The sequence below is a fragment of the Cnephaeus nilssonii genome (assembly GCF_951640355.1).
Source record: "Cnephaeus nilssonii genome assembly, chromosome: 16".
NCBI classification, from domain to species: domain Eukaryota; kingdom Metazoa; phylum Chordata; class Mammalia; order Chiroptera; family Vespertilionidae; genus Cnephaeus; species Cnephaeus nilssonii.
The window spans coordinates 61,418,143-61,444,597 of record NC_137087.1 but is presented as its reverse complement, the minus strand read 5'-3'; the positions used below and the strand labels follow the sequence as shown (position 1 = coordinate 61,444,597).

At 61.6% G+C, this 26,455-nt stretch overlaps 1 protein-coding gene across 1 annotated transcript in view; it reads right to left on the bottom strand.

Annotated features, from left to right (window-relative positions):
• Window positions 1-19,449, bottom strand: part of CPXM2 (carboxypeptidase X, M14 family member 2) — a 44,675-nt gene extending 25,226 nt beyond the window's left edge. Inside the window, exons 1-4 of the mRNA XM_079793932.1 lie at window positions 18,992-19,449; window positions 9,393-9,491; window positions 7,452-7,561; window positions 3,172-3,311 (exon numbers count right to left, since the gene is read on the bottom strand). Coding sequence (XP_079650058.1) covers window positions 3,172-3,311; window positions 7,452-7,561; window positions 9,393-9,491; window positions 18,992-19,307 — 665 coding nt within the window. The 5' untranslated portion in view covers window positions 19,308-19,449. The remainder of the gene's footprint in view (window positions 1-3,171; window positions 3,312-7,451; window positions 7,562-9,392; window positions 9,492-18,991) is intronic.
• Window positions 19,450-26,455: the final 7,006 nt, after the last annotated feature.

Genomic DNA, 26,455 nt, shown 5'->3' with positions numbered 1-26,455 from the left:
GACCCACACAGAGCAGCCTCACTTGTCCGTGTTCTCCGAGTGCTTCCAAGAAAGACTTTCTCTACAGGACGGCTCGGTGGCTGAAGCTAAAGCTTGGAAAGCACTGTTCTGAAGAAGGTCACAGAAGCCTGGCCAGTGTGGCTCAGCGGTCGGCCTGTGAACCAGGAGGTCAGGGTTCAATTCCCGCCCAGTCAGGGCACAGGCCCGGGTTGTGGGCTCCATCCCGTGTGGGGCCTGCAGGAGGCCGGCATCAGTGATTCTCTCTCATCATCGATGTTTCTCTCTCTCTCTCTCCCTCCCCCTTCCTCTCTGAAATCAATAAAAAAAAAAAAAGGCACCATGGATGCCCATTGTGGGCACAGCGTGAGCACAGCGTGGGGGGTGGGGAGGGAGGGAGGGACGCTGTCCTCTGCTGTCGGGCCGCGGCGGCCTCTCCTATTTAGGGTCGCCCTGGACGAGCCCCATGCCTCCAGCGTGACTCACACCTCCCACGGGCTCAGACACCAAAACGCACCCTCGTCCGTTTATTCCCCGTCCTGAGCGCAGACGGTCCTGTTCGAGCAGCTCACACTGAAACGCCCGCCTCCTTGGCGTTGTCCTTGGAGAATAATTGGACTTGAAATGCACTTAGACGTTTAAAAACACAAGCTGCCTCTTAAAAGCAACCCTACCCCGCGCCTCCCTCCCAGGCTCCTGTCCTCGGCTGAGCCAGAAACACACTGTTCCCCTGCGGTTTCTCCTCCAGCCAGACCCTCTCGAGTTTCGGAAAGTGAGCTGCCTTCTTTCTAATCCAGTAACAGCCCGCCCCCGGCCGCTCCCGCCGCCCCCCGCAGGTCAATACCCTGCATTAACGCACAGTCCCCACGGCCCCGCGGACAATCTCAACCCGGCCTCTCCGCCCAAGTTTCCCTTTTCCTGGAGCAATTCAACTTTGTTCTTGTTCTTTTTTTTTTTTCAAAACTCTTGCCTTTTGGAATCTGAACAGTGAGAACAATCGCCATGGTAACGAGCCACCAATGAGAGAGACCCACGCCAGCGGGGAGACTGGCAGGTATAAACATTCGCATCAGAGCTCCCGCCAAGCACCTCGGTGAACCATGTGCCCCACGGAGAGCGCGTCCCTAGCCGGTGCTGTCCGTGCGCGGAGGGTCCCCGCTCTGGAAACGCAAGCGAAGGAAACCGCGCGCAGCAAGAGGGAAAGGAGGGAAACGGCTTCTTGCAGAATGACCGTGAGCGGAGAGGGAGGCGGGGACGGAGGCCTGGCTGTGCGAGGACAGGCTGGTCACAACGACCATCACCAAGTCGAGGAGCAGCAGGAACATGTTCTGGGTGCTCAGCGAAAAACAGCATCATCGCCCGCGAAATATGATGGGAAATATGGACTCCGTCTCCAGCCCTGGGTTGAGGTGGAGAGGTTATTTGGGGGCGGGGGAGGGAGGGAGGTATTTGCACTTACATTTTTCACTATTATAATGAAGTATACATACTACAAAACCGATGGTTTTAACCATTTTTTAAAAATATGTTTGTGTTGATTTGAGAGAGGAAGGAGAGGGAGAGAAGGGTGGAAACATCAGTGATGAGAGAATCACGGATCGGCTGCCTCCTGCACGCCCCCTCCTGGGGATCAAGCCTACAACCCGGGCCTGTGCCCTGACCGGGGATCGAACCCTGACCTCCTGGTCATAGGTCAATGCTCTACCCCTGAGCCACACTGGCTGGGCTGATTGTAACCATTTTTAAGGGTACAATTCAATGGTAATAAGTATATTCACATTGTTGTGCAACCATCCCCTCCCTCCAACTCCAGAACATTCCATCCCCCAAAGTGAAAGTCCATCCCCTTCAAGCAGGAACTCCCCAGCCCCTCCCCGGCCCCTGGCAGCTGCCCCTCTGCTTCCTGCGTTAGGATCTGACTCTCAGAGCCCCTGAGCGTGGACTCACAGTGTCTGTCCTGTGTGACGGCCATTGCACTTAGGCCATGTCCTCACAGTTCCTCTGCGCTGTAGCCGGTGTCAGAATTCCCTGCCTTTACAGCTGGACACTCCCCATGTGTGCACGGACCAGGGATACACCCCATGTGTGCATGAACCAGGCCGGGATACGCCCCACGTGTGCGTGGACCAGGCCGGGATACTCCCCCACGTGTGCGTGGATCAGGCCGGGATACTCCCCCATGTGTGCGTGGATCAGGCCGGGATACTCCCCCACGTGTGCATGGACCAGGCCGGGATACTACCACATGTGTGCACGCGCCAGGCTGGGATACTCCCCCACGTGTGCACAGACCAGGCCGGGATACTCCCCCACGTGTGCACGGGCCAGGCCGGGATACTCCCCCACATGTACACAGGCCAGGCCGGGATACACCCCACGTGTGCACGGACCAGGCCGGGATACACCCCACGTGTGCGTGGACCAGGCCGGGATACTCCCCCACGTGTGCACGGGCCAGGCAGGGATACTCCCCCACATGTGCACAGGCCAGGCCGGGATACACCCCACGTGTTCACGGACCAGGCCGCGGAGAGTTTTGAGGGGCTGCGGCCACCTCTCCTGGGACCGCTCTCAGGTCACCGTCACTGACGCGGCCCTGCCCGCAAGCTGGGTTCTGAGAAATGGGCTCCCACCTCGTCCCCGGGCCTCCCGCTGGCCCGGCCCTCGCCTCTGCAGCGTCTCCAGCGGCCCTTCATTCAGGACCCGGCCAGGCCCAGGCCTCCTCCCCGGAGTCAGGGAGAGCCACACCTGTCCCAGGACGGTGCTGGGACCTGTCCCCTGTCCCCTGTCACTCTGCTCGGCCCAGCTCCTCCCCAGGCTGTGTTCACACCAGTCGGCCAACAACCACCCCGGGTCCGAGACGGCAGCCCCTGCCGAACCCGCACAGTGCTAACCGCACCTGTCACTCAGCCTAACCTGTGGGGGTCCTACTCCCCATTCCTGGGGGGGGGGGGGCGTTCTAAGAGATGCATCTTCCCAGGAGGACCTGAGTCCACAGCACCCAGCCTCCTGCCCATCCTCCAAGGTCCTTCCCGTCTAATGCCCCCTGCCTGACCCCTCCCGCCCCACCGCCACTCACCTGCCCCCATTGCCAGCCCCTCCGGCCCTGCCCTGTCCACACCCGGAGCCTCAGGCCCAGGCGCGGAGCCCACGCAGCACGGGTGCCGCACTCACAGCCACAGCGAGTTCCTCCCCTGCGTGATGACAGCCGTGAACCGGGTCAGCCGCCGCGCGTCCACCTCGATCCACTGGTGGGCGTCGTTCCTGCCCGCGCACCACGCCCCGTCGTAGAAGTCGTTCTCGCTGACACCTGCCTGAGAGAGACAGACGGCTCTTCACAAAGGCCCGGGGGCGGCTCCTGCGGCCGGGCAGGCTGTCTCCGTGGAAATTAAGCTGGAGCCTGGCCGCGTGGCTCAGGGGATGGGCACCGACCTATGAACCAGGAGGTCAGGGTTCGATTCCCGGTCAGAGCACACGCCCAGGTTGTGGGCTCGATCCCCAGTGGGGGGCGTGCAGGAGGCAGCCGATCCATGATTCTCTCTCATCCTTGGTGTTTCTATCTCTCTCTCCCTCTCCCTTCTTCTCTGAAATCAACAAAAATATATTTAAAACTGGTGGCCCGGTGCACAGATTTGTGCACATTGAAAGGAAATTAATTAGAAGAAATATTTTAATATCGCTATTCGCCCTTTCTCTATAATAGAAGTGTCAACCAAATTCACCATCAGCAACGACAGATCAAAACACACGTGTGCAATTGGCGCCAGCGAGAGCTTTACATGTATCGCACATGTGCAAGTAAACTCAGCCTTTTATAGATATAGAATAAACTTGCTTAATTAGACCTGCTTTCTGATGTAGCTAAACTTTTCCCAGCCCAGCGAAGCACTCCAACTTCTCTTTCAGGTAATTTTCAGCAACACAGCAGTACATATCAACACGAAGCAGATGATTATTGTAGATCACGCAGGGAGAACAAAGGGTGAAATATTGAACTGCAGCAGTGTTTGACTATATTCTGTGCAGTGAGAAAACCTGAAGTCATTTTCAAGGTCCACCATTTCTTACTTCTTTTCAGTCAGATCAAGTTTCTAAGCTTTCCAAATCTCCGTTTTCTGGCCAATAAAAAGAAAATAGGATTCCACCCAGTCTCCTATCTACCTACTCCAGGACTTCTGTGAGGATCAAATGAGATGAGGCATAGGAAAACCTTCAGACATTTGGTTAAAGTGTAAAATGTTTGCACCTGGCTATAAAGCAAGTCGTGTTCCTGGGATGAAGAAACTTCAAGGAGGCTAGTCGCTAGGGAGAGGAAGCCAGGCGTTGCTACGTGATGTCATTACCCGGCGCCCACAGCCACCCTTTTCTGGCTGCGCTGGGCTGTGGGCTGCATTTTGCACCGTGGGGTCTTGGCAGAGTTGGCTGCGACTTGGTGGGGTGTCGCTCCAGGGGAAGCTGAGTGTTGGTTTGTCGGCGCCGGGTCCTTGGTGCCATTTCTCTGTAAATGGCCAGTGCGTGTCACGGCAGCTCCTGCGTTGAGTGTCTGCCCCCTGGTGGTCAGTGTGCATCATAGCGACTGGTCAGACGGTCCACAGGACACTTAGCATATTAGCCTTTTATATATATACTAGAGGCTCGGTGCATGAAATTCGTGCACGGGTAGGGTCCCTAGGCCTGGCTGGTGATCAGGGCCAATCAGGGCCTTCCTTCATTCTGTGTTGCCCCCGGTGGTCAGCACACATCATAGTGAGCTATGGAACTCCTGATCTTCCAATCAAACTCCCGAGGGACCCTTTGCATATTAGCCTTTTATATATATAGATAGACTTTTTTAAAAAAAAAAAAAAAAGCTCTGAAACGAGATTGTGAGGTGCCTGGAAGGGACCATGAGGCCGGACTGAACAGAGGGAATGGATTAAAAATGTATGTATTTAAAGCCCTAGCTGGTTTGGCTCAGTGGATAGAGCGTCGGCCTGGGGACCGAAGGGTCCCAGGTTCGATTCCGGTCAAGGGCATGTACCTTGGTTGCGGGCACATCCCCAGTGGGGGGTGTGCAGGAGGCAGCTGATCGATGCTTCTCTCTCATCGGTATTTCTAACTCTATCCCTCTCCCTTCCTCTCTGTAAAAAATAAATAAATAAATATTTAAAAAGAAAAAAAAATATTCCCATGTTGCCACCCCCACTCCATAGAAGCCCTAGATTTTTCTCTGAGAAACAAAAACAAAAACAAAACAAAACACCACAAACCAGAGGCCCCAGCGCACAGAGCCGGGCAGGTGTGACAAGACAGGGAACACGGGCTCGGTGGGCATCAGCCCATTGAACAATGGGGTGCCCGGCCCCCTCCCCCACCCAGCTCGAGAGCGCAGGCTGCCCGGCCCAGACCAGCAGCAAAGGAGCTGACGGTGTAAGGAGACCAGGAGGCGGCCTGGGAGCCGACGCTGCAGGCCTGGGGGAGCCGTGCCGTGTGGGACGGGGACAGGGCGTTCTCCGAGCGAGCTCTCACCGAGGGAACGCCAACGACGACCAGAGGAAATCGAGACCAGCACCGGGAGACGCGAGGAGAGTTCCAGGGGAAGAAATCACATTAAAAAGAATTTATCCGACGCCGTACCAAACCGGCAGGTCCGAGCGTCTCCAGGGTAAGAGCAGCACAATCATGACGGGAATGCTCATTTTTCAGTTTCCAAGATTTAAAATATTTGGTCCTGTTGTTCCCATCAAACCCCAGAGAGCCAACATTCCAGCCTTTTGGCTCGAACGCCGCCGGCCAGACTGCTCCTCGCGGCCGGACGCAGGCGAAGCCTCTTTATCGGGGCGAGCAGGCCGGTCCGCGCTTTGGAGACAAGCCCACCCACCGGGACCCAGCTGCCCCCTGCGCGGCGCGTGCACTCGGGGAGCCCCGTGGGCTCCGTGCGGCCAGAGACCTAGGGGGGCTGCCCCCCAGAGCCGGACGGTCGGACGGGCAGGCAGGCCTCGGGGCAGAAGGCGCTGGGTGCGAACGGCCCCGCGAGAAGCAGGTGGGGGTGGGCGTGGGTGCTGCCCGCGCACTTCCTGCCAGGACACACGGGGGCTCCACGTCTGGGCACGTGGGGGCGGGTGCCTCGGGGCAGAGGGACAGGCAGGATGTCCCCACGCACGTGACCTTTGACAGCAGCATAAACCTCGGCTCCACGTCTGTAACTGACTTCCCGTCTTCCTGGGGGCTCGTCTGCAGCCACGGGCACCCGCCGTCTTCCAGGCTCTCACCTCCCGGCAGTGCCAGGCGGCAGACGCGGGGGGACCGAGCGACCAGCACGGCGCTGCCTCCTCACACCCCGCCGACTGCCTTTCATATCGGTTTGAAATTCTGACGCCTCAGTGCTTCTCGCACACAAACCCCGCTCCCGGGCACGCCTACCCCCCACACGTGTGCTCACGGGAGGCGAGATGCTATTTTTAAACACATTTCAAGCGGACGCGTGGGAAGACGCTGGAGCCCAGGCTTCCCGGTTCTGATTCTGGAGGCGAGAGCCCGGCCGGCCCGGCATCACTGCCCCGGGGGCCGCAGCATCCGCTCCGGGGCTCACCCCGCATGCCCACGGGCAGGGAGCCCAGGGCGGGCACAGCCAGCCCGCCGGCCCCCAAGCCACCTCCTCACACCGAGAGCAGGTGCGAGGGTCTGTCCGAGGCCTGGGGCAGGCGCCGTGCCACTGAGGGAAAAGGGGCCCCTGAGGGCCGCCAGCACCCAGCGCTGTCCCTCCACCCGACCGTCCTCGCTGCGGGCGGCGTGTCCGCAGACCTGGCGGCCCCGGAGCGTGCTCTCCGCTAGCCAGGGCCTCTCTGGGGTGAAGGACAAAGAGGCAGCAGAGGTGCCGGGAAGCAAGCACCGCCCGTGGGAACACCGTCCCTCCACCGTCTCTCCACCGGCCTCCGGCCTCCCGTGCGGCCCAGCGAGGGCAGGGCAGCGAGCACCGCCGGGGAGGAGCAGCATCCTTGAGCGAAGCAGCCCTCGGAGAAGACAGCGACCCGGTCTCAGGCCCGACTCTAAGCTGAGGTCAGCAACGCCTCCCCCTGTGAGCATAGGGTCAGTGCACCTTACTTTCATAGTCCCCGTCCCCGAGGACATTTCTCCCATGGGTATTTTAGAGAGAGGGGGAGGGGGGAGGGAGGGAGAGAGAGAGAGAGAGAGACACCTCGAGGGGAGGGAGACACATCGACTGGTGGCCTCCTGCATGTGCCCGACAAATGGTCGGGACGGACCTGCGACTGAGGTAGGTGCCCTTGGCCGGGAATCGAACCTGCGACCCTTCACTCCGCAGGCTGACGCTCTAACTGCGGAGCCAAACCAGCCCGGCTGGCCCAGGGCAGGTTAAAGGTCGTACGGGTGCCTGAGCCAGCTCAGCAGCCAGCGCGGTCCGTGGCCAGAGCGAGCGGGGAGCAATCGGGACACCCCCACCCCCCGGCCGGTACCTGGATGTTGAGCCGCCCGCGGTGCGCGCCCAGGCCGTAGCGCTTCGTGGTGGACGCGTGGAGCTGGAAGTCGGTGACCTTTAGGGTTTCCAGGCCGAGGGGCGGGCACCCTGGAAGGACAGGCGCGTTGCCAAGCAGGACAGAGGCGGAACGGGCCAGCTTCGGCTTGCTAAGCCCGGCCGCGTGCTTTTTCATTCTCCCCCCCCCCCCCCCGCCCCCGAACTCCCCCTCATTGCCGCACCCCCTCCGGCATGCCCAGCGTTTCAGGGTAAATCCTGCCGACATTATGCCAGTCTCCACTCTGGGCGACCTGCTCGGACACCCCTCTCCGTGGCTGCCCCCACCACTGTCTGAGGCTGTTTCCGATTAACGGTCCTCCCCGTGTGGCTCACGTTGAGGTGCTGCGAGCGGGTCCCCTCCTGGGACCGCCGGGAATGCTTCCGCCTCGAGGGCCTGCCCGGGACCAGCTCACAGCACCTTAGCGTGAGCCCCCCGTAACGCCAGCAGCCCTGCTCAGCGTCCTTCCCTTCACCGGGCTCACCGGGGTTCCCTTGGATGGACGAGGGGGGCAGCTTCCTGGGGGGAGAGTGTCTGCAGGGCTCTCTGCCCGGCTCAGAGGCCGCTGGCTCCCAGAGGGCGCGCCCTCGGGGTCTTGGGAAAGGAGGGATCCCCTTATCTCAGCGCCCTCTGACCCCCATCAAAGAGACCCTGAGACGCCGCCTCCCCCCCCTCCACTGGAGATGGGCTGCTCCGGCTCAGCGGCTGCAGGGGTGCTGCTGGGAGCTGGGGTGCTGCTGGGAGCAGGGGTGCTGCTGGGAGCTGGGGTGCTGCTGGGAGCTGGGGTGCTGCTGGGAGCTGGGGTGCTGCTGGGAGCACGGGCGCTGCGCTCGCTCTGACGGGTTCTCATTTCTGGGGCGCGCCTCCTGGAAGGGGGGTCACTGGGTCCAAAGGGATTTTAATCTTTTGCGGAAACTCCATGCTGTTTTCCACATCCCAAGTGACTTTAGAAAACCAGGCGCCTGTCCTTGTATGTAAGGTACCAAGAACCAACCAATCAGATGCGACCTTTTTATGCGACGCGACCAATCAGGTGCGACTCTACTGTGAGGAGGGCACACGGGGCGGCTACGTGGTCGCTTTCTGTCTGACCATCGAAGGGAGGGCGGTCAGTGCCCTGACTAACAGCCAGGCAGTGGGCCCGTCGGCCATCGCTGGCGAGAGTAAGAGGTGAACCAGTGACGGTCACATGACCGCGAGGAGCCGTCACTCATGGGCTGAGTGCCCCGGAGCCCAGGACTGACGGCCGGGCCGCCCTGCGGGGCAGGCGAGGACCAATGTGTGTTCGTGGCAGCGAGACAGCAAGATGCCTCAGCCTCGAGGGGGACTGGCTCGGGCCCGAAGGCCTGGGTCTGGGCGGAGGGGGACGGGGGGAGCGGGGGCGGGGGTGGGGGGGGAATAGGACGCGCACAGCCAGGCTGGGGCAGCTACAGGCCCCACGCGAAAGGGCCCGGCGTGGTCCTGGGGAGGCGGGGCGGGGCCGGCAGGGACCCAGGAGCCCGGGGCGCTCAGCAGTGACGGGACCCTGGCTGTGGGGCCCTGCGCACCCGGAGGAGAGCGAGGCGGGAAGGTCCCCCCCACCCCCCACCACGTGGGGCTGGGGAAGAGGAGCCCCCACCAGGGCCCTCACGGGAGCCTGCGGCGCGCGGGGCAGTGGTGGCACTGGGCTCGGGCACGTCTGCCCGCGGGGCCTCGCTCACCCTCCCCGTCCTCCCCGGGGCCTCGCTCACCCGCCCCGGCCTCCCCGGGGGCCTCGCTCACCCGCCCCGGCCTCCCCGGGGGCCTCGCTCACCCGCCCCGGCCTCCCCGGGGGCCTCGCTCACCCGCCCCGGCCTCCCCGGGGGCCTCGCTCACCCGCCCCGGCCTCCCCGGGGGCCTCCTCACCCGCCCCGGCCTCCTGGGGGGCCACGGGGACGCCGTGCTCATCGCTGGCAGCCTTCTCGGGGCTCTTGGTTCTCACGCCTCTTCTGTTGCTACTTTTACCTAAAAAGAGAGAGAAATGTCTGCTTCCACATGTGTGAGGGTCGTCCCAGGGGCGGGGCTCCTCTTTTGCAGAGCAGCCGTCCCCACCTCTGCCCCCCCCCTTCCCACCTCTGCCCCCCTCCCCACGCCTGCCCCACCCCCGACCCCAGCGATGCCCGGGACGCTGAGGTGCTCCCCGTTACAGGAGAGGAAGGTGCGGGGTGAACCAGGAAGTAAGCCGCTAACCCAAGGCACACGCAGCGGCACCGTCCAAGCCTGCACCTTGGACCTCCCAGGACCCAGAGGCTGACCCCGTGTCCATCTGACCGAGCGGAGCTGGAAGGGGGCCTTCTGGGCCCACAGCTTGCATCCCCCCGAGAGGGCCGCTCCCTCCCTCGCCCTCCAAGGCCCGGGCTGGACAAGGCGGCTGTGGGCACGAGACCGCTGTGGGCACGGGGCGGCTGTGGGCACGGGGCGGCTGTGGGCACGGGGCGGCCCGCGCAGGCCGGCAGCTCCTCTCAAGGCTCCTCCGTCTCGTCTCCTCCGGAAACACGGCTGCTTTCACCGGCAGGCCCTGCCTCCCCCCCCCCCACCCCCACCCCCAGTGCTCATTTCCTCCCCCTCAGCCTCCCTCCTCTCCCGCTAACTGACCGCGGCTCCCGCCGGTCACTCCCAGGCCGCGGAGAGGCTTTCCGCACTCCCTGGTCAAGGCCGTCCTGAGGGCTCGGCCAGCACCCGTCTGAGGTCAAGAGGCCTCTGAGCAGAGACTGGGGTGCAGGTGGGGCACTGAGGCAGGGCTTGAGGGGAGGGGGGCAGAGGGTGGAGGGGGCTAAGCAAGGCGTGTTGCCGCTGGCTCTGACTCAGCCCGGTCCTGGGCAGCTCTGGGGCAGGAGCCACACACAGGCGTCCCCCCCACCCCCTCTGGAGACGAGGGCTGCTCTCCTGCTGGTGGCCTCTGGCTACAGACCAACCCGTTGGGAAGCGGGGCTGGACCCTCCAGGGCGACGCTCCAGAGAAGGAGCAGCGTGAGCCAGCTCGGCTGGGACCCAGCAGCCGGGGACGCGTGCACCTGCGGAAGAGGGCCACGTGGGCGCCAGCAACCCCCCCAGCCCTGCACCCCGTGCTGTGTAGCGTCAGCACACACGTGTGACGCCGGCTGGTCTGTTCGTGGGTCTGGTTTTGCTCATGCTGTCTCCAGAATCTGGTAGATAATTGGCTGTGATGAATGAATGAATGAATGAATGAATGAATGAGATATGGGTGACCAGACAGACAAACACGAGAGGAGGGCAGCTCTGCGGAGAGAGACCCGTGTGGACTTCCCACAGCAAACGGAGACACCAAGACCAGCCGGCGGGCCGTGCCAACTAATGAAGTCATTTCCGATTGTTCACTGTCACCGAAGGGGAAAACGTGCTTCGCCGGAGAACACAGATCTTCACTGGGCCCAGCCGAGGGCCGCCCCCTCCCCACCCTGTGCCCGGGTGATGCCGCGGGGAGCGTCTCCCATCTTCCCAGGAACTGAAAAGGCGCCACATGAAGCGGCCCCTCCGGCCGAGGGAGTCGATCCGAGCGCCCGGAGAGGCGGGGAGAGAGGCTGCCGCCCTGCGTGTGTCCGGCCTCAGCCCGAGCCCCCTGGGCCTTGGGGCCAGGTCTGTGGGTAGGAACGTCACGGCCAGTGGCCTCCAGAGGGGGCCTCTTCCGGAAGAGCCCGGCCGAGGGTCCGTAAGACCTCGATTGTTGGGCAAAACCCGGAGCCATGACGTCTGCAAACTTGGATCCTGATTTGGCAGAAAGATAAGCATGAGGGGGGGAAGCGTTCACAAACTACGTGAGGGGACCGCGGGGTTCTGGGCAAGAATGTGGGCGCTCCCTGCCTCCTCCTCTCTGCGGCGGCCTCCAGGGGCCGTGGGAGGGGGCGTCCAGAGCTCAGCCCCTGCCACACCCTCAGCCTCGCCTCCCACACGCCGGGTCCCCATCCAGGACCCAAACGTCCCTGCGTGGCTCCGGGGATCCAAGGAAGGTCCCGATGTGGGCGCATGTGCTGCCACCCCTGAGAGCCTGCGTCCCGGGGCCAACACGTGGGGACAAAGGCGGAGACAACAGGCAGGGCCCAGCCACCCTCTCGAAGCTCCAGGCGCTGCCACCGCCCTGAGCAATTGAATCCTCAGTGACCCCTTCACCTCTCATGGCCGCCCCCTCCTCAGCAAACAGGGGACACAGGACCCGCCTGTAACTGGATGGCAGTCACCGGGAGGAAACAGCAACACATAACCCACATCCAGGGCTCCGGGCAGAGCCTGCCTCGGTCACCACTGAGTAAGACAGCTGCCCGTGGCTCAGGGGTGGAGCGTCGACCTATGAACCAGGAGGTCACGGTTGGATTCCCGGTCAGGACACATGCCTGGGTTATGGGCTCGATCCCCAGTGTGGGGCAGGAGGCAGCCGATCCGTGATTCTCTCTCGTCATTGATGTTTCTCTCTCTCTCCCTCTCCCTTCCTCTCTGACATCAATAGAAATATATTTTAAAAGGCAGCTTCCGTCTGCTCCTCATTAATATGATGATGAGCCCCTCCCATCACAGAGCACCATTCCAGCTGCTGAAAAGCCAGCAGACAGCATGTGGAGTGTGACTCACGATCATGAGGCATTTTCACACGGATTATAGCATCCCATCCTGGCAAGTGCCCGCTGAGGGCGGGGGCTGACCGTGAACGTAATGTCACAGGTGGGGACACCGAGGCTCAGACCGGGGAGACCCACCCCAGGGCACCCACAGAGCCGGGCGGAGCTGGAGTCTGACTCCCCTCGGGGTCCTGCCCAGCAAGAAAGGCACCACACGGTCCGTCCGGATGAAAGAAGAGAGCGAAGTGGGGAGAGACGGAGCCAGATTAAATCAACATCTCCATCTGGGCTGCGTGACAAAGCTGAATTCCTTAAGAGTAGCAAAATGGAGCTGCCAGCCGGGCCGTGTCTATTCTGGGTTTATGAGAAAGGCTTTTCTCTCTGTACAAGGAGCTTCCAGTAGCAAACCCCAGAAACTGACAAATTCTTCGCTGCCTTTTGCATTTCCCCAGGAAATTCCAGCCCCGCGGCATCTGCACTCCGGCTGGCGAAGGGCTCGGCCCAGGACTCAGCTCCTGGAACCCACACAGGAGGGAGGCGTCCCCAGGCAAAGGGGTTCTCAGGGGCGTCCCGAGGTGCAGCCTCGGGCATCGAGACAGACGATGAGGACAGCTTCCTAGGGCCCCGCCACCAGGCACGTCTGCAGAGAACCTCACACAGAGAGCCAGGAGGGTGACCGTGAAAATCCTAAGCGATGGTGGCTGCAAACCCGACTCCAGGGGGTGTTAGCCAAAGGGCCAGGATGGGGCGGGAGCAGCCTGTGTCCTTATCCAGTCCTGAGACTAAGCCCCTCGGAAGCAGGTTTCCCTGGGGGGTCCGGTGAGTCCTGAAAGGAGCTGAGTGGTTGAATGAGGCACTTGCTTCTGTTACTCAGTCACCTGGATGGTCTGGGGTGGAGATGGAGATTCCACTGCAATTTTCTAAGCCTTTCACGAGGGCTACACCAAAATCAACCAACCTATCAACCAACCAATCAACCAACCAACCAACCAACCAATCAACCAACCAACCAGCTAATCAACCAACCAACCAATCAACCAACCAGCTAATCAACCAACCAACTAATCAATCAATCAACCAACCAGCCAATCAACCAACCAATCAACCAACCAGGCAATTAACCAGCTAATCAACCAACCAACCAATCAACCAACCAACCAATCAACCAACCAACCAGCTAATCAACCAAACAACCAATCAACCAACCAGCTAATCAACCAACCAACTAATCAATCAATCAACCAACCAGCCAATCAACCAACCAACCAACCAACCAATCAACCAACCAGGCAATTAACCAGCTAATCAACCAACCAACTAATCAACCAACCAACCAGCTAATCAACCAACCAACTAATCCAACAACCAACCAGCTAATCAACCAACCAACCAGCCAATCAACCAACCAACCAACCAACCAATTAACCAATCAACTAATCAGCCAATCAACCAACCAACCAAATGAACAAACAATCAACCAACCAAAAGCCCTCCCAACCCTCCTCCTCTGTCTTCCCCATCAGCCTCTGCCCTCCGCTGGGCGAGCTTCTGTGAAGAAGGCGTGGTCTCCATCTGGGACCCAGGGCACCCCGGCCTCTATGCAGCCGTAGCCATCTTCTAACTGGCAACCACGTGAGGAGCTCTTTAAAGAAAGACCCGCCCCCTCACAGCAGCGGGCGGGGATGTGCCCAGGACTGGGTGGGGCACCGTTGGCACCTGCCTGTCTCAGTTTGGGTTCGGCCTGGAACAGCCTGAGACCAGGCCTTGGAGCTGGAGTGTCTCTGGGAGGTGAGTCCACGCAGTGAAGGAACAGAGACGTGGAGGAGGAAGCGCCTGGAACGGAGGCTGCGTGCTGAGCACCGCCCTCTGGGACTCCGCCCGGCCGGGGACCCTGGGGACTGAAGAGGAAATGCCTCTGAACGGCCCTCCAAAGACGGGGAGGCGGCTGGTGACCCGCCTGACCTCCCACCACCCCGGGAAGTGTGCTTCTCATCATTCCTGTGTCACAGCGAGCAGCCCGAGGCGTGGAGAAGCCACACGTGCCCGAGGTGATGGAGCAACATTGTGATCCCAGCTCTCTCTGGATCCTAAACAAAATTTGCCAAATACCCACACATGTCCTGCAAGGATGGACTATTCCATGAAAATCTGTGACAGGAGCGCCTTAAATTAACCTTGAAGGTAACGTAGCACTCCCACCATCCCTTGTGCCCACGTGAGCAGTGGGCTGGATGCCAGCCAGCGGGGGCCATCAGCCCTGGGTGGCCATCCACAGACACCCCAGGTCCATGGGTTCCAGGACCTCAGGGGGTCTGAGAAGGTCTCGGAGGGCAGAGCCATTGTGGAAACTCCCAGCCTGCGAACGAGGCTCCGCAGCCCGAGAACATCCAGCGGAGACCTCGCCTCAAAAATGCGGCCTCCCGGGCCGGGCTGCCACCACCCGCACCGAGGGCATCGCCCGCACCGAGGGCATCGCCCGCACCGAGGGCATCGCCCGCACCGAGGGCATCGCCCACCGTGGACCCGGCAGCGGCATGCTCCGGCACATGGAAGCACCGTGACTACTGCTCAGAAGCACCGCCTCCAGGCCAGCTCCCCAAACACGGAGTGCTCCCTCCTTTCCCGGCACCAGCCCTGGCCTCCGAGCCACGGCCCGGCGGGGGGCTGCCAGCAGGGATGGTTGACTTTGGAGAACACTGTGGAAAGAGAGGTGTTGTCTTGAAAGCTATTTGCTGATGTGTGTGAAATAACTTGGTTTTTTTCTGTTTTTTTATAAAATATCCTTTCCCTCGGAATTTTGTAGGGAGTTTATCAGGTCAAACCACTTTGGGTTTAACTCTTCAAGTGAGCACATAATATCATGATATAAGATCTCTTGCCCTAGATGGTTTGGCTCAGTTGGATACAGCGTCAGCCTGCAGACTAAAGGGTCCCGGGTTCAATTCTGGTCAAGGGCTCAATCCCCAGTAGGGGGTGTGCAGGAGGCAGCCGATCAATGATTCTCTCTCATCACTGATGTTTCTCTCTCTCCCTCTCCCTTCCTCTCTGAAATCAATAAAAACATATATTTTTTAAAAGATCCCTTGTCCTCACTTACGTGTGCTGAAAGCACTGTGATTGCTGCTAACAGACATACAGGAATCGTTACAAACGTCCTCCTAACCCTAACCCTCACTGCAAACACACACATACTCACACACACACTTACACTCACACACTCACACACACACACACACACACACTCACACACACTCACACACAAACACACACACGCACACACTCACACACACATGCACACACTCACACACACTCACACACTCACACACACACACTCACACACTCACACACACACACATTCACACACACACACTCACACACACTCACACTCACACACACTTACACTCACACACACACACTTACACACACACACTCACACTCACACACACTCACACACACAGGCACACACTTACACACTCACACACTCACACACACACACACTCACACACATACACACTCACACACACTCACACACACACTCTCTCACACACACACACACTTACACTCACACACACACACACTCACACACACAGGCACACACTTATACACTCACACACACATTCACACACTCACACACATACACACTCACACACACACACTCGCACACACTCACACACACAGGCACACACTTATACACACACATTCACACACACACACACACACACACACACGGCCCGAAATGGCAATCCTGCCAAGGTGAGGAATCCCACAGTGTGGTCCTCAAAGGCATTGTCACTGGGAGAGGCTGGGTGACGGGGACACAGGACCTCCCGGCACTGGCTTTTGCAGTTTCCGCTGAGTCTGTAACTACTTCAAAACTAGAGGCCCGATGCACGAAATTCGTGCAAGAGTAGGCCTTCCTTCCCCCGGCTGCCGGCACCGGCTTCCCTCCAGCACCCAATCCCCGGCTTTCCTCGCAGCCCCGGCTTCATCCGGAAGGACGTCTGGAAGGACACCCGGTCTAATTAGCATATTACGCTTTTATCATTCTAGATAAAAAGTTAACAATTTTTAAAGATTCAGGGCTACTCCGTCCAGCAGAGCTCTGCCTCTCTGGCGATCAGCCACTCCTGCAAAACTGCAGCGCTCCCAATTCACCTAGGGTCCGGCCGTCCACGCCCTCCAGGCGCTGGCACGTGGCTGGCCCACTGCACTTGTCTGTGGGGATGAGAGCGCGGCCACGGTCGGAGCCGAGACTCATACCCCGGGCCCGGCTGCTGACCAGCCTTTCTGTGATGTGAGACCGAACTCCCTGCCACTCCAACAGTTGCCTGCCTCCTCCCCTCGAGCCCGACCTTCACGCCAGACGAGGGCCTCCGGGAAGACACCCATCGTCGGCAAAGACAAAGCGCTTGGCCGGCGTCTCCGTTAGTCACAGAGGCCCTCACCCCCTTACTCAGCGGGACCTGCCTCTCCCCCGCCTCAGTGAGCAGCTGAGACGGGGCCGGCGCCTCCCACCAGCGAAGCCGCGACCTGAAGTTCCCCTCACACACCCCAGCCGGCCCGTGTTCCTGCTCCCTCGTAAGTAAGTGCCCGTCTACGGTACCGTGACACCGGCTATGACACGACGCAGGGCAGACACGAGCGCTTCTCTTACAGCAGGAGCAGCACAGACCTCCAGCCGCTGCTCCAAGTGGGAAACATGACATCTGTCACCACACCAACTGCCCCAAACTGCCATTGGCTCCCCGAACCAAGGTCACTCTTTTTTAATATGCTTTTCCTGATTTAACCGAGAGGAAGGGAGAAGGAGAGAGACAGAAACCTCCATGATGACAGAGAACCATTGATGTGCTGCCTCCTGCACGCCCCCTACTGGGCATGTGCCCACCACCCGGGCCTGTACCCTGGCTGGAAATCAAACCATGACCTCCTGGTTCATGGGCCGATGCTCAACCACTGAGACAGACCGGCCGGGCTCAAGGCCATTCTTAACCCAGTCTCCCCCACTTGGGGTCCAGGGTGAAGGATTGTACTGGCCAAAGGCACCCCCCAGCAGGATAGGTGTTGAAAGTCTGTGATGTATGTCACGCTTTGCTTGTCATAGTTGGGGGTGCTCTACAAAGCCCCTCACAACCCATTAGAAACATGGCGGCCGGAGGCAGCCTCTCCCCTCCCCCCTCCCCACTCCCCCCCCCCACCCCCCCGGCCCCGAGCTGAGTGTCTGAGCTGAGCCTGGGGTTTTCAGGGACCTGTTTCCAGTTTGGGGATCAGCCCCTCAGCACATCTGCACCCCGTGCTGAGCAGGTTCCCGGGACAGACCTGCGGAGCAAATGAAGGATAGCACACGCCGGGAGGTCTGTGGAGAAGCTTCTAGAACAATCACAGAGTAACGTGAGGTGGCGGCCCATCTTCCTACGTGCAGATGAGGAGGCTGGGAGGACAGGGAGCTGAGCCCAGACCTGGTGCTCCGTGCTGTCCTCAGACTCTCCGTCTGGGTTCCTTCCACCCCCCAGCCCCACCCCCAGTAAACACCAGACAACATGCGTGTCTGCCCCTGAAGTAAAACAAACACATGCAGATGGGATGCAGATGACAGAACAAAAAGAGGCCTTGTGCTGGAGCACACAGATCTCCAAGCGCCTGGCTCCGAGCGGGGCCTGTCAGAGCCCGGCCTCCCGGTCTGTAAAGTCACACGGACCCCGCTCGGGGCCACGGGAGGGTTCACCGAGCTGCTTACCCTGCGGCACCGAGGGGTCCCGGGGGGTGTCCTGCAAATATGAGCGTCTCCCCACACCTGTTCCAGGCACCCTCTCCACAGCCAGGGCTCATCATGGGCAGAAAACACTGGGAATCCTGGACGGCTCTGGCCAGGGCGGCACAACCCCCTGACCTGCCCGCTGGTTCACGGAGGTCCTGGAGCTGAAGTTCAGGGGCAGCCCCGGCCCAGCACGTGCACAGGGGCTGCGGACACGGTCAGGGGCAGGACCTGAGTCTCCATCTCCCCCTCCCGGCCTCGCCGCAGTCCTTCCTGAACAGTCTAACCAAACCCGGGATTCCCCCCTTCCCTGGGGGGCTGTGAGGGGCCCCCCCGCCGATCGCCAAGGATGTGGCCTGGGGCGCTGGCTCCCCAGCCTTGGACCACGAGGACAGAGCCTGCGCCGTTGGCCCAAACCCTGGGCACCATGGAGAGGGCCCCCTCGCGAGGAGCATGCGACACGGGATGGAAGTCATTCCCCGAGACGGAGCTGGGGAGTGGGGGTACCGGTGGGTGGAGAGAGGGGTGCAGGGAAGGCACCGCACCCCAGGCTGCCCTCTCCCCGGGGCACCAGGACCCGGCTGCCCCGCTCCCAGCAGGGCCTCTGTCACCCTCAGCTGCGCGGAGGATCGGGCCCAGAGCAGGAGGTGGGGGCAGCTGAGAGGCGACATGGGCTGCTGAAGGCCCGCGGCTGGGCTGTCCCCAGAGGCCACGGTGCCCAGACCCACCAGCCGCTCCGACCCCCAAATCAGAAATTCACCCTCAAGAGAGCGCCCTGCGGGAGGCGGAGAGGGAGGCGGAGAGGAGGGTGTCGGGCAGCAGGACCCGCGCTCAGTGCACTTCCCATTTGGCGCAAGGGGCCCCCCACTCCCCTGGCAGCTGCCCAACTGCTCTGCCTGGCCCCGTCCGGTGCCCGTGAGGTTCCAGTTCCCGGGACTGCGAGGGGCCCCGGGTGCGCGGTGCAGGCTCTACGAAGGCTGGGGGCAGCGAGGAGGCGGCTCCAGGGCCCTCTCATCCCAGACGCAGGGGCCGGGAGCCAGCCGTCCTGTCCCCGCAGACTGGGCGCCCCCGCCCCCCACCCCTCCCCGGAGGCGCAGGGCCATGGGCGCCCCCTCGCCGCCCGCGCAGCACGCTCCTTACCCGGCGGAGGCGTCTCCGGAGCCAGCTTCTCCCCCCTGGGCGCCTTCCTGGCCTTGGGCGCCCTCTTGGGCAGCCTGGGCGCGGGTGGGTGCGGCTCCTGCGCCTCCTCCAGGGTCCCCACGGGCAGCCGCGGGGAGAAGGGCTCGGGCTGGGGCTCGGGCTCCCCGCGCGCGTAGTAGGGCTCCTGGCTCCAGGTCTCCTGCGCGTAGGAGCCGCCGGGGTCCTCGAGGGCCGCGCCCTGGGCCCCAGCCCCCGGCAGGGCCACCTTCAGGAGCGCGAGGGCCAGCGCCAGCGTGGCGGGCCCCCAGCGGGCCATGCCCACGGCCCCGCGCCCCGGGCAGGGTCTCGGTGGCCGGGCGCGCAGGGCGTGCGTGGGGGCGGCGCGGGGCAGGGGCGCCCGGCACTGCAGCGGGGCGCACGGGGCTGGGAAGCTGCCGGCCGGTGGTGCGTGTGACCGGCCTGCTGGGCCGGGCTGGGCTGGGCTGGGCCGGGCAAGGGGCGGGCAGGGACCCGCCAGGCGGGGCGGGCAAGCGCAGGGGGGCCGGCCCCGCCCTCCCCTCCCTTTCCCCCTCCAACCGCGCTGGGCTGGCCCTGGGAGGCAGGTAAGGGCATATCGCCATCCCAGCAACTGTCTCCAACCCCCACCTACCCCTCCCCCCTTCCAGGCACGGACCAGGCCAGGGAGCTGCCCAGCTGGACCGGCTTGCCTGGAGGGCTGGAGGGTTCGTGTTACAGGTTGGGGACCCGCCCTCACAAGAAAGCACATTGGAGCTGGGCGCCCCTGCTGGCAGCCAGGCTCCGCCCTGGGCCCCATCCTGGGTCCTGAGCTGGGAACGGAATTCCTGAGGCCCCAGGTCACCAGGGGTCAGAGGAGCACAGCGACCCTGGAGGGTCCCTCTCCGCCTGAGGTGACTCTGAGGGACTGAAAGTGAGACTGTGGAGGGTCCCGGGCCGCCGGGTGGCCACAGGCCACACACCCACCGTGCCAGGCAGGGAGGGCGGGCGCCTCTGCCCAGGACACTGTGTGTGGGCCCCCCGGGCGGGAAGTCGGGCATTAAACATTCCTTTCCTGCCCGGCCGGCGTGGCTCAGTGGTCGAGTGTCAACCTATGAGCCAGGAGGTCAGGGTTCGATTCCCGGTCAGGGCACACGTCCGGGTTTCGGGCTCCATCCCCAGTGTGGGGCGTGCAGGAGGCAGCCGACTCATGTTGATGTTTCTCCCTCTCTCATCCTCTCCCTGTAAAATCAATAAAAAATATTTTTAAAAATCAATCAATCCATCCATCAATCAACCAAACAGCCCCGCTGGGTGTAGCCGAGGAGGCAAATTTGGAAACGGAGGCTGCCACTCAGCACCCCCCTGGCTCCTGGGCCTCCCCATGGCGTCCCGGACGTCACTCCGCGGCCTGCTCCCCTGCGACGGGCATTTCCGTGGGCACGGTGAGCGCTGCCTCCCTGCCCGCCTCCCTGCCACTCGGGGTCCGTGTGCTAATTTCTGTCTCACAGCCCACCCCCGTGCTTGTCGGATAACCCGCACACACCTCCGCGCCGATCACTTCCCATACGTCCGAGGCCCCCAGGGAAGCGTCACGTGATGCTGTCTGACACGGATCCAGAGAACATTCCGTGGGAACAGATGTTAAGACCAGTCCTTTCCTAGCGTTTCTCACAGCGAGCGTCCCCACCTGCTCGCTTCCCTCAGTTTCCCTGAGACGCTCACACTCGGAGCGAGTGAAGGTGGAATTGTTTTATTTTTTAAGATGGGTCACTTGAGACATTAGCGGCTCTATTTTAAAAAATACACGCTCTGACACAGTCGTTGCTAACAATACAGTCCGGAGACGGATGCTCATGGAGAGAGACACGAAGTTGTTATGGCAACTGTGATGGTGACTGCGAAGCGGGAGGGTTTCCCGCCGACACCCCGGGCGAGGTGGCGGTTCAGTGCTGTGGGGCCTCCCCCAGGCCTGTCACCCCCTCACGGTTATTTCAGCAGGTGTGCTCTGACCCCGTGCTCGCAGATAAGCCTCGTTCCTAGTCCCCGGGGCCCGCCCCGAGCCGCTCAGCTCCCTCCTCACGGTCGCCTCCCGGCTGTGACGTCACCTTCGGGTGGACCTGAGAGGGGCTCGGGCTCAGGTGTCCCATTTGTAAGTAAGAAGATGCGGTTGTGAAAACTGTGGGGAAATCAGACCCACAGGCCCTCGGGGAGCCCGACCTCATAGCATCCCCGGGGCCCCGCCCCCGCCAGGACAGGCCCGGGTAGGACCGCTCCCGCTCGGGGCCCCGCTGACCACAGCGGCGGGAGCAGCCCACGGCACTGAGTGGCTGCACGGGCAGCAGGTGTCCGTGGAGACGCTCCTGGTTTACCGGGGAACTCACCGAACGGATAGAGACAGCACAAGGCCCGTCTGCACAAGCTCTCTGCCGGGACCCAGGAAAGAGGAGCAGCGTCGTCGCAGCTAATGTCCTCTTGATCCCGAAGCCAGAGACCGACGCTGTGCTGAACGGGACAGACGGCCCATTTCGTCTCCGCCTTCTGCGCCCTCCCGTGTCTGAGCAGCCCATGGCACAGCCACAGCCCCTCCTGCCAGCGCCTCCCTCATTTCAGCGCCTCCCTCCTCCCGCCCACCCGCACCCCCTCCACCCACCTGCCCTGAAACTGGCCTCCCTGCCCTGTCACCCCCTGGAGGACCATATCCAACCTCGGGGTCTCCCCACGCGCTCCCCTCCGCACTCCACCGGGGTGTCGGGTAGGGAAATAAAGTCTCACCGGCACGTGGCCCCTCACTCCTGCTCACCCACATCCCACTGACAGGCACACCCTCACCAGCTCCAGGGAGTGCCCCCTGCTGGTTACCTCCATCTGCTTCAACCCCAATGCCGTCTCCGTATTTCATGCCAGGAACATGAAAGCAAGGGGCACGTGGGCAGAACGTGTGTTAACCTCGTCATTGGACCCTGTTGAGCCTCAGTTTCCTCATCCATAAAATGGGACAGTAATGCCTCCCTAGCCCAGAAGAGGGATGGAAGAGATGGTTCACACCTGGACACCCCCCCTCCCCCCCCCCCTCCCCCCAGATGTCAGGGCTCGCTACGCCAGGGCTCAGGACTCCTTCTCCCGCCTACAGCAGCTCCAGCCCCCGGGGCTCCGCCCGGTCAGGTGTCCGCTCCCTCCCAGCCTCCCTCCGCAGCCTCTGGGCACATGTGCCCCATGTCAGAATAAAGTTTAGATTAAACCCAGGAGCCGCAATGCTGTACACAATCCCACTGCCAGCCCTCTGCCCACACAGTCACAGCGAGGATACTCTCTGCTCCGCCCCCTGGGCTCTGACTTCTCCCCGCCTGGCTCCACGGCCTGGGACCTCCCAGAGATAATGAACCTCGGCAGGAAGCCTCTTGTCTGGGACTCAGGCCATTCCGGCATGTTCTAGAGGAGAGAGGCAGGGCTCCGAGGGGCTCCAGGGCTGAAGGCCAGGGTGGTGCAGGGCAGCCCCCACGGCGCGGGAGACTCGGGGACGGCGCCTGCCTGCTCTCCGCGCCTCCCCTGCCGTCACCAGCCCTGCCTCCCTCCCCTGGCGACTTCCAGCTGCCCCCGCCGCCCGCAGGTCCCCGCAGGACGCGTGTGTCTGCCCTGCAAGCCCGGTGCAGGGACGCCACGCTGGGAGGCTCCTGGGGAAGGAGAAGAGAAGGGGGGAATGAGAGCAGGTGGGAGGGGGAGGAACGGGGGAAGGAGGGAGGGCCGGGCGGGGGGAGGAGAAGCAGCTTCGGGGTGATGCTGGGCTGAGGAGAGCCCCCAGCGAGAGGACACCTTCCGTTTCTCAGCCTCTGCCCAGGGGACTGCTGGGCCCCACGGGGCGGAATTGCTGGGCGGGTCGAAGCCAAGTCTGTCCGGACGGAACGCGGTAAAAGCTCCGGGGAGGCTCTCAGCCAGTCGGCCGATCCATTAAAATGACAGCCGTCGGGTGAGAGCGGCACCCGCTGTCTCCCCATCCGGCTCTGTGACAGGGGAGGGGGCATTGGGGCCTCCCGGTGCAGGGACCTGCCCCCCAGGAGGCCCCGAGAGGTTCCCCGCCACAGTCTCCCCCACCCAGACTCAGCCTCCGTGGTGATGGCTTCGAGCTTTTTTCTTTTTTTTTTAATATATTTTTATTGACTTCAGAAAGGAAGGGAGGGAGAGAGAGAAGCATCGATGATGAGAGAGAAGCATTGAGCGCCTGCCTCCTGCACGCCCCCCACCGGGGATCCAGGCCGCACCCCAACCCGGGCACGTGCCTGACCGGGAATCGAACCGGGGATCTCCTGATTCTGGGTCAAGTCCCAACTGTCGGGCTGGCCGCCAGCTCTCCGCCGGGAAATAAAGGTGCCTCCGGAGAGGCCCCGCTTCCCACCCAGGCCCGCCAGGGTGAGCTTTAAACCCTCCTCTAGTTATCTGTGTCTCTGGGGTCACACAGAAGCTTCTAGAGGAGGGTGCTGTGGTTTCATTGGCCCGCTGGCTCTACGGGGTCTCACAGGACCTGCCAAAGGGGTCCGAGTCTCTCCTCCGCAGCCACGCCCTCCACAGCCACGCCCCCAGTCACAGCCACACCCTAAGCCACGCCCCCACAACATGCCCTCTGTGGCCACGCCCCCAGTCACACCCACAGCCACTCCCCTAAGCCACGCCCCCACAACATGCCCTCTGTGGCCACGCCCCAGTCACACCCACAGCCACTCCCCTAAGCCACGCCCCCACAACATGCCCTCTGTGGCCACGCCCCAGTCACACCCACAGCCACTCCCCTAAGCCACGCCCCCACAACATGCCCTCTGTGGCCACGCCCCCACAACCACATGCCCCGCCCCCACAGGCTGGTGCCCACCCTGGGCTCCAGGAGGCGGCCCGGTGAGGGAGGTGGCCCAGCTCCGAGGGCGGCCCGCTCTGCAGGGCAGGTCTCACCGGGGGCTGCAGGCTCCCTGCCCCGGTGTGAGGAGTGAGCGAGCGTTTGGCAGAGGCGGCCCTGGAGGACCGGGGACCCTGAGGTGAAAGGCGCTGTGGGTGGCTGAGCCACCGTGACGACAGCTCCGAGGACTGAGACAGGAGCCGCCAGGCCCAACGAAGTTCTGCTCTTTTAAATGGGGGACGTGGGCCTGGGCGAGAGCCAGTGGGGCGAGCAGCTGGCTCAGGGGCTGAGCGCAACCTATGAACCAGGAGGTCACAGTTCATTCCCGGCCGGGTTGTGGGTTTGACCCCCAGTGCGGGGGTGGGGGGGTGGGGGGGGTGCAGGAGGCAGCTGATCCATGATTCTCTCTCATCATGGATGTTTCTATCTCTCCCTCTCCCTTCCTCTCTGACATCAATAAAAATATATTTTAAAATATAAAAATAAATGTGGGTCTGGGGATGATCTAAGGCAGTGGTTCTCAACCTTCCTAACGCCGCGACCCTTTCATACAGACCCTCATGTTGTGGTGACCCCCAACCACACAATTACAGTTATGAAGCAGCAACGGAAACAATTGTATGGTTGGGGTCACCACAACATGAGGGTCTGTGTGAAAGGGTCGCGGCATTAGGAAGGTTGAGAACCGCTGAGCTAAGGGAAGACCCTGGACTCCAAGCCACTGGCGAGGCCGAGCCCAGCGCGCGTGTCCGCTCTCTCCCCGCCTCCCAACAGCTGTGTGGGCCGCCCTGGCGAGGAAGCAGCCGCGGGTGCGGCATCCAGACGGCTTGACGGGTGTGGGCGGCCCGTGCCTGCCTAAATAAATGCAGGCCTGCCCCCACCTCACCCCACCGTGAGAATGACAAAGGAAGAACCGAGCCACACATTACAGACTAACAACCAAACATGAGGAAATGGGGGCAAGCGACACGGAAGACGAAGAATAAAAACAGAGGCGGGAAGGAGAGAGGCAGCGCGGGTGGGTGTGAGGTCAGGAGAGAAAGAAACGCAGAAGGAGGAGCCCCAGAGAGAGAAGTGAGCAAAGCTGTGTTTCCATGGAGACCAGCAGCTCCCAAGCCGGCCCTGTAGCAGGATGCAGTGGGCATCCTTGCATGTTGGGGTCCAGGCGGGGAGGGGGCGCCCTCCACGCTCTGGAAGCTGCACCAGATCCTGCACCAGGTCCCAGGCCGGGCCACACCTGGCAGACCTGGGCCGACCACGTGCCCCTCCCTCCCTCAGGGATTCCGAGTTCGGCTGAGGGACCTTGGTGGCTCAAACACGTTTGCTTGGTCTCCGACATTCACTGAGCATCTGCTGTGGAGAGGAAATGTGAACAGCGGCTGGGTACTATGTAGTTAAAATAATTTTTATTTTTAAAGTATCATTAAAAATGTTGCATTGCTTCCAGAAATGTCATATTAGCTGGGACTTTTTTTTTCTAATGACGTATACATGTGTGTATACAGTACGTCGATATGCACAGATACAGTCACACACAGAGAATTCCAACATGGCAGAATGTTCAGTTGAATCTCAGGGAAGGACATACGTTTTCAACGTTTCTCTAAGTTTGACACATTTTTTAAAATACGTTTTTTATCGATTTCAGAGAGAGAGAGAGAAACATCAATGATGAGAGAGAATCATTGACCGGCTGCCACCCCGGGGGATGGAGCCCACAACCCGGACCTGTGCCCTGACCGGGAATCGAACCGTGACCTCCTGGCTCATAGGCTGATGCTCAACCCCGGAGCCCGCGGGCCGGGCCTGACACGTTATGAAAGGTCAGGGGTTGCAGTTCCCACAGCAATTGGTTAAGGGTCCCATTCAGCACAGGAGACCGGATGCCTGCTGCCTACAGCTCACCAGGGACCTTAAGAGACCACCCACCCACAAGGGGTGGGGGGCACGGCCCAGAGCCAAGGTCACCCCCAGATCTGGCTTTCCCACCGCTCCACAGGCTCGGATCAGCAGGGGGGACGAGGGGACGGGGGGGACCCTCCACCGGCTGTTTCCTCCATGCAGGGCAAGCACTGCGTCACTCAGACGCCTCAGCGATGCCAGGCTTGGATGCCGGCCCGGCCTCGGCACGCGCCCAGCGCTCGTTAAGGGTGGAAATTATTAGAAAGACGCGCACGCTCATCACTGTGGCTTTCCAGTGAATCAAAGACCATCTCTGCCGGCCTTGGCTCAGTCTGCAAAACACATCGGCGTTCCGATTGCTGCCAGTGTAGAGAGAGTGGCTTCAACAAGGGTCCACGTAAAGGCGTACACGCAACTGAAACGCACGCATTGAAAAACACTCTAACGCGCAAACAGCCTCTTGGAAACGTACGTGTGCGCCGAAATGTCTGTAATGGTACACACCCAGCGAAGCCGGCCCCCCGATTTCCCACGCGTGTTTCAAAGTGGAACTTGCCGCTCCCACGACCCTGAGCTTCCCCTGCCACCACCCTGGCCCCACGGCGCTCTCATCCGCACGTCCCCATCAGCGCCCCCTCCGGACAGGGAGGGTCACCACGGGCGGGCACAAGCAGGCTTCCCGT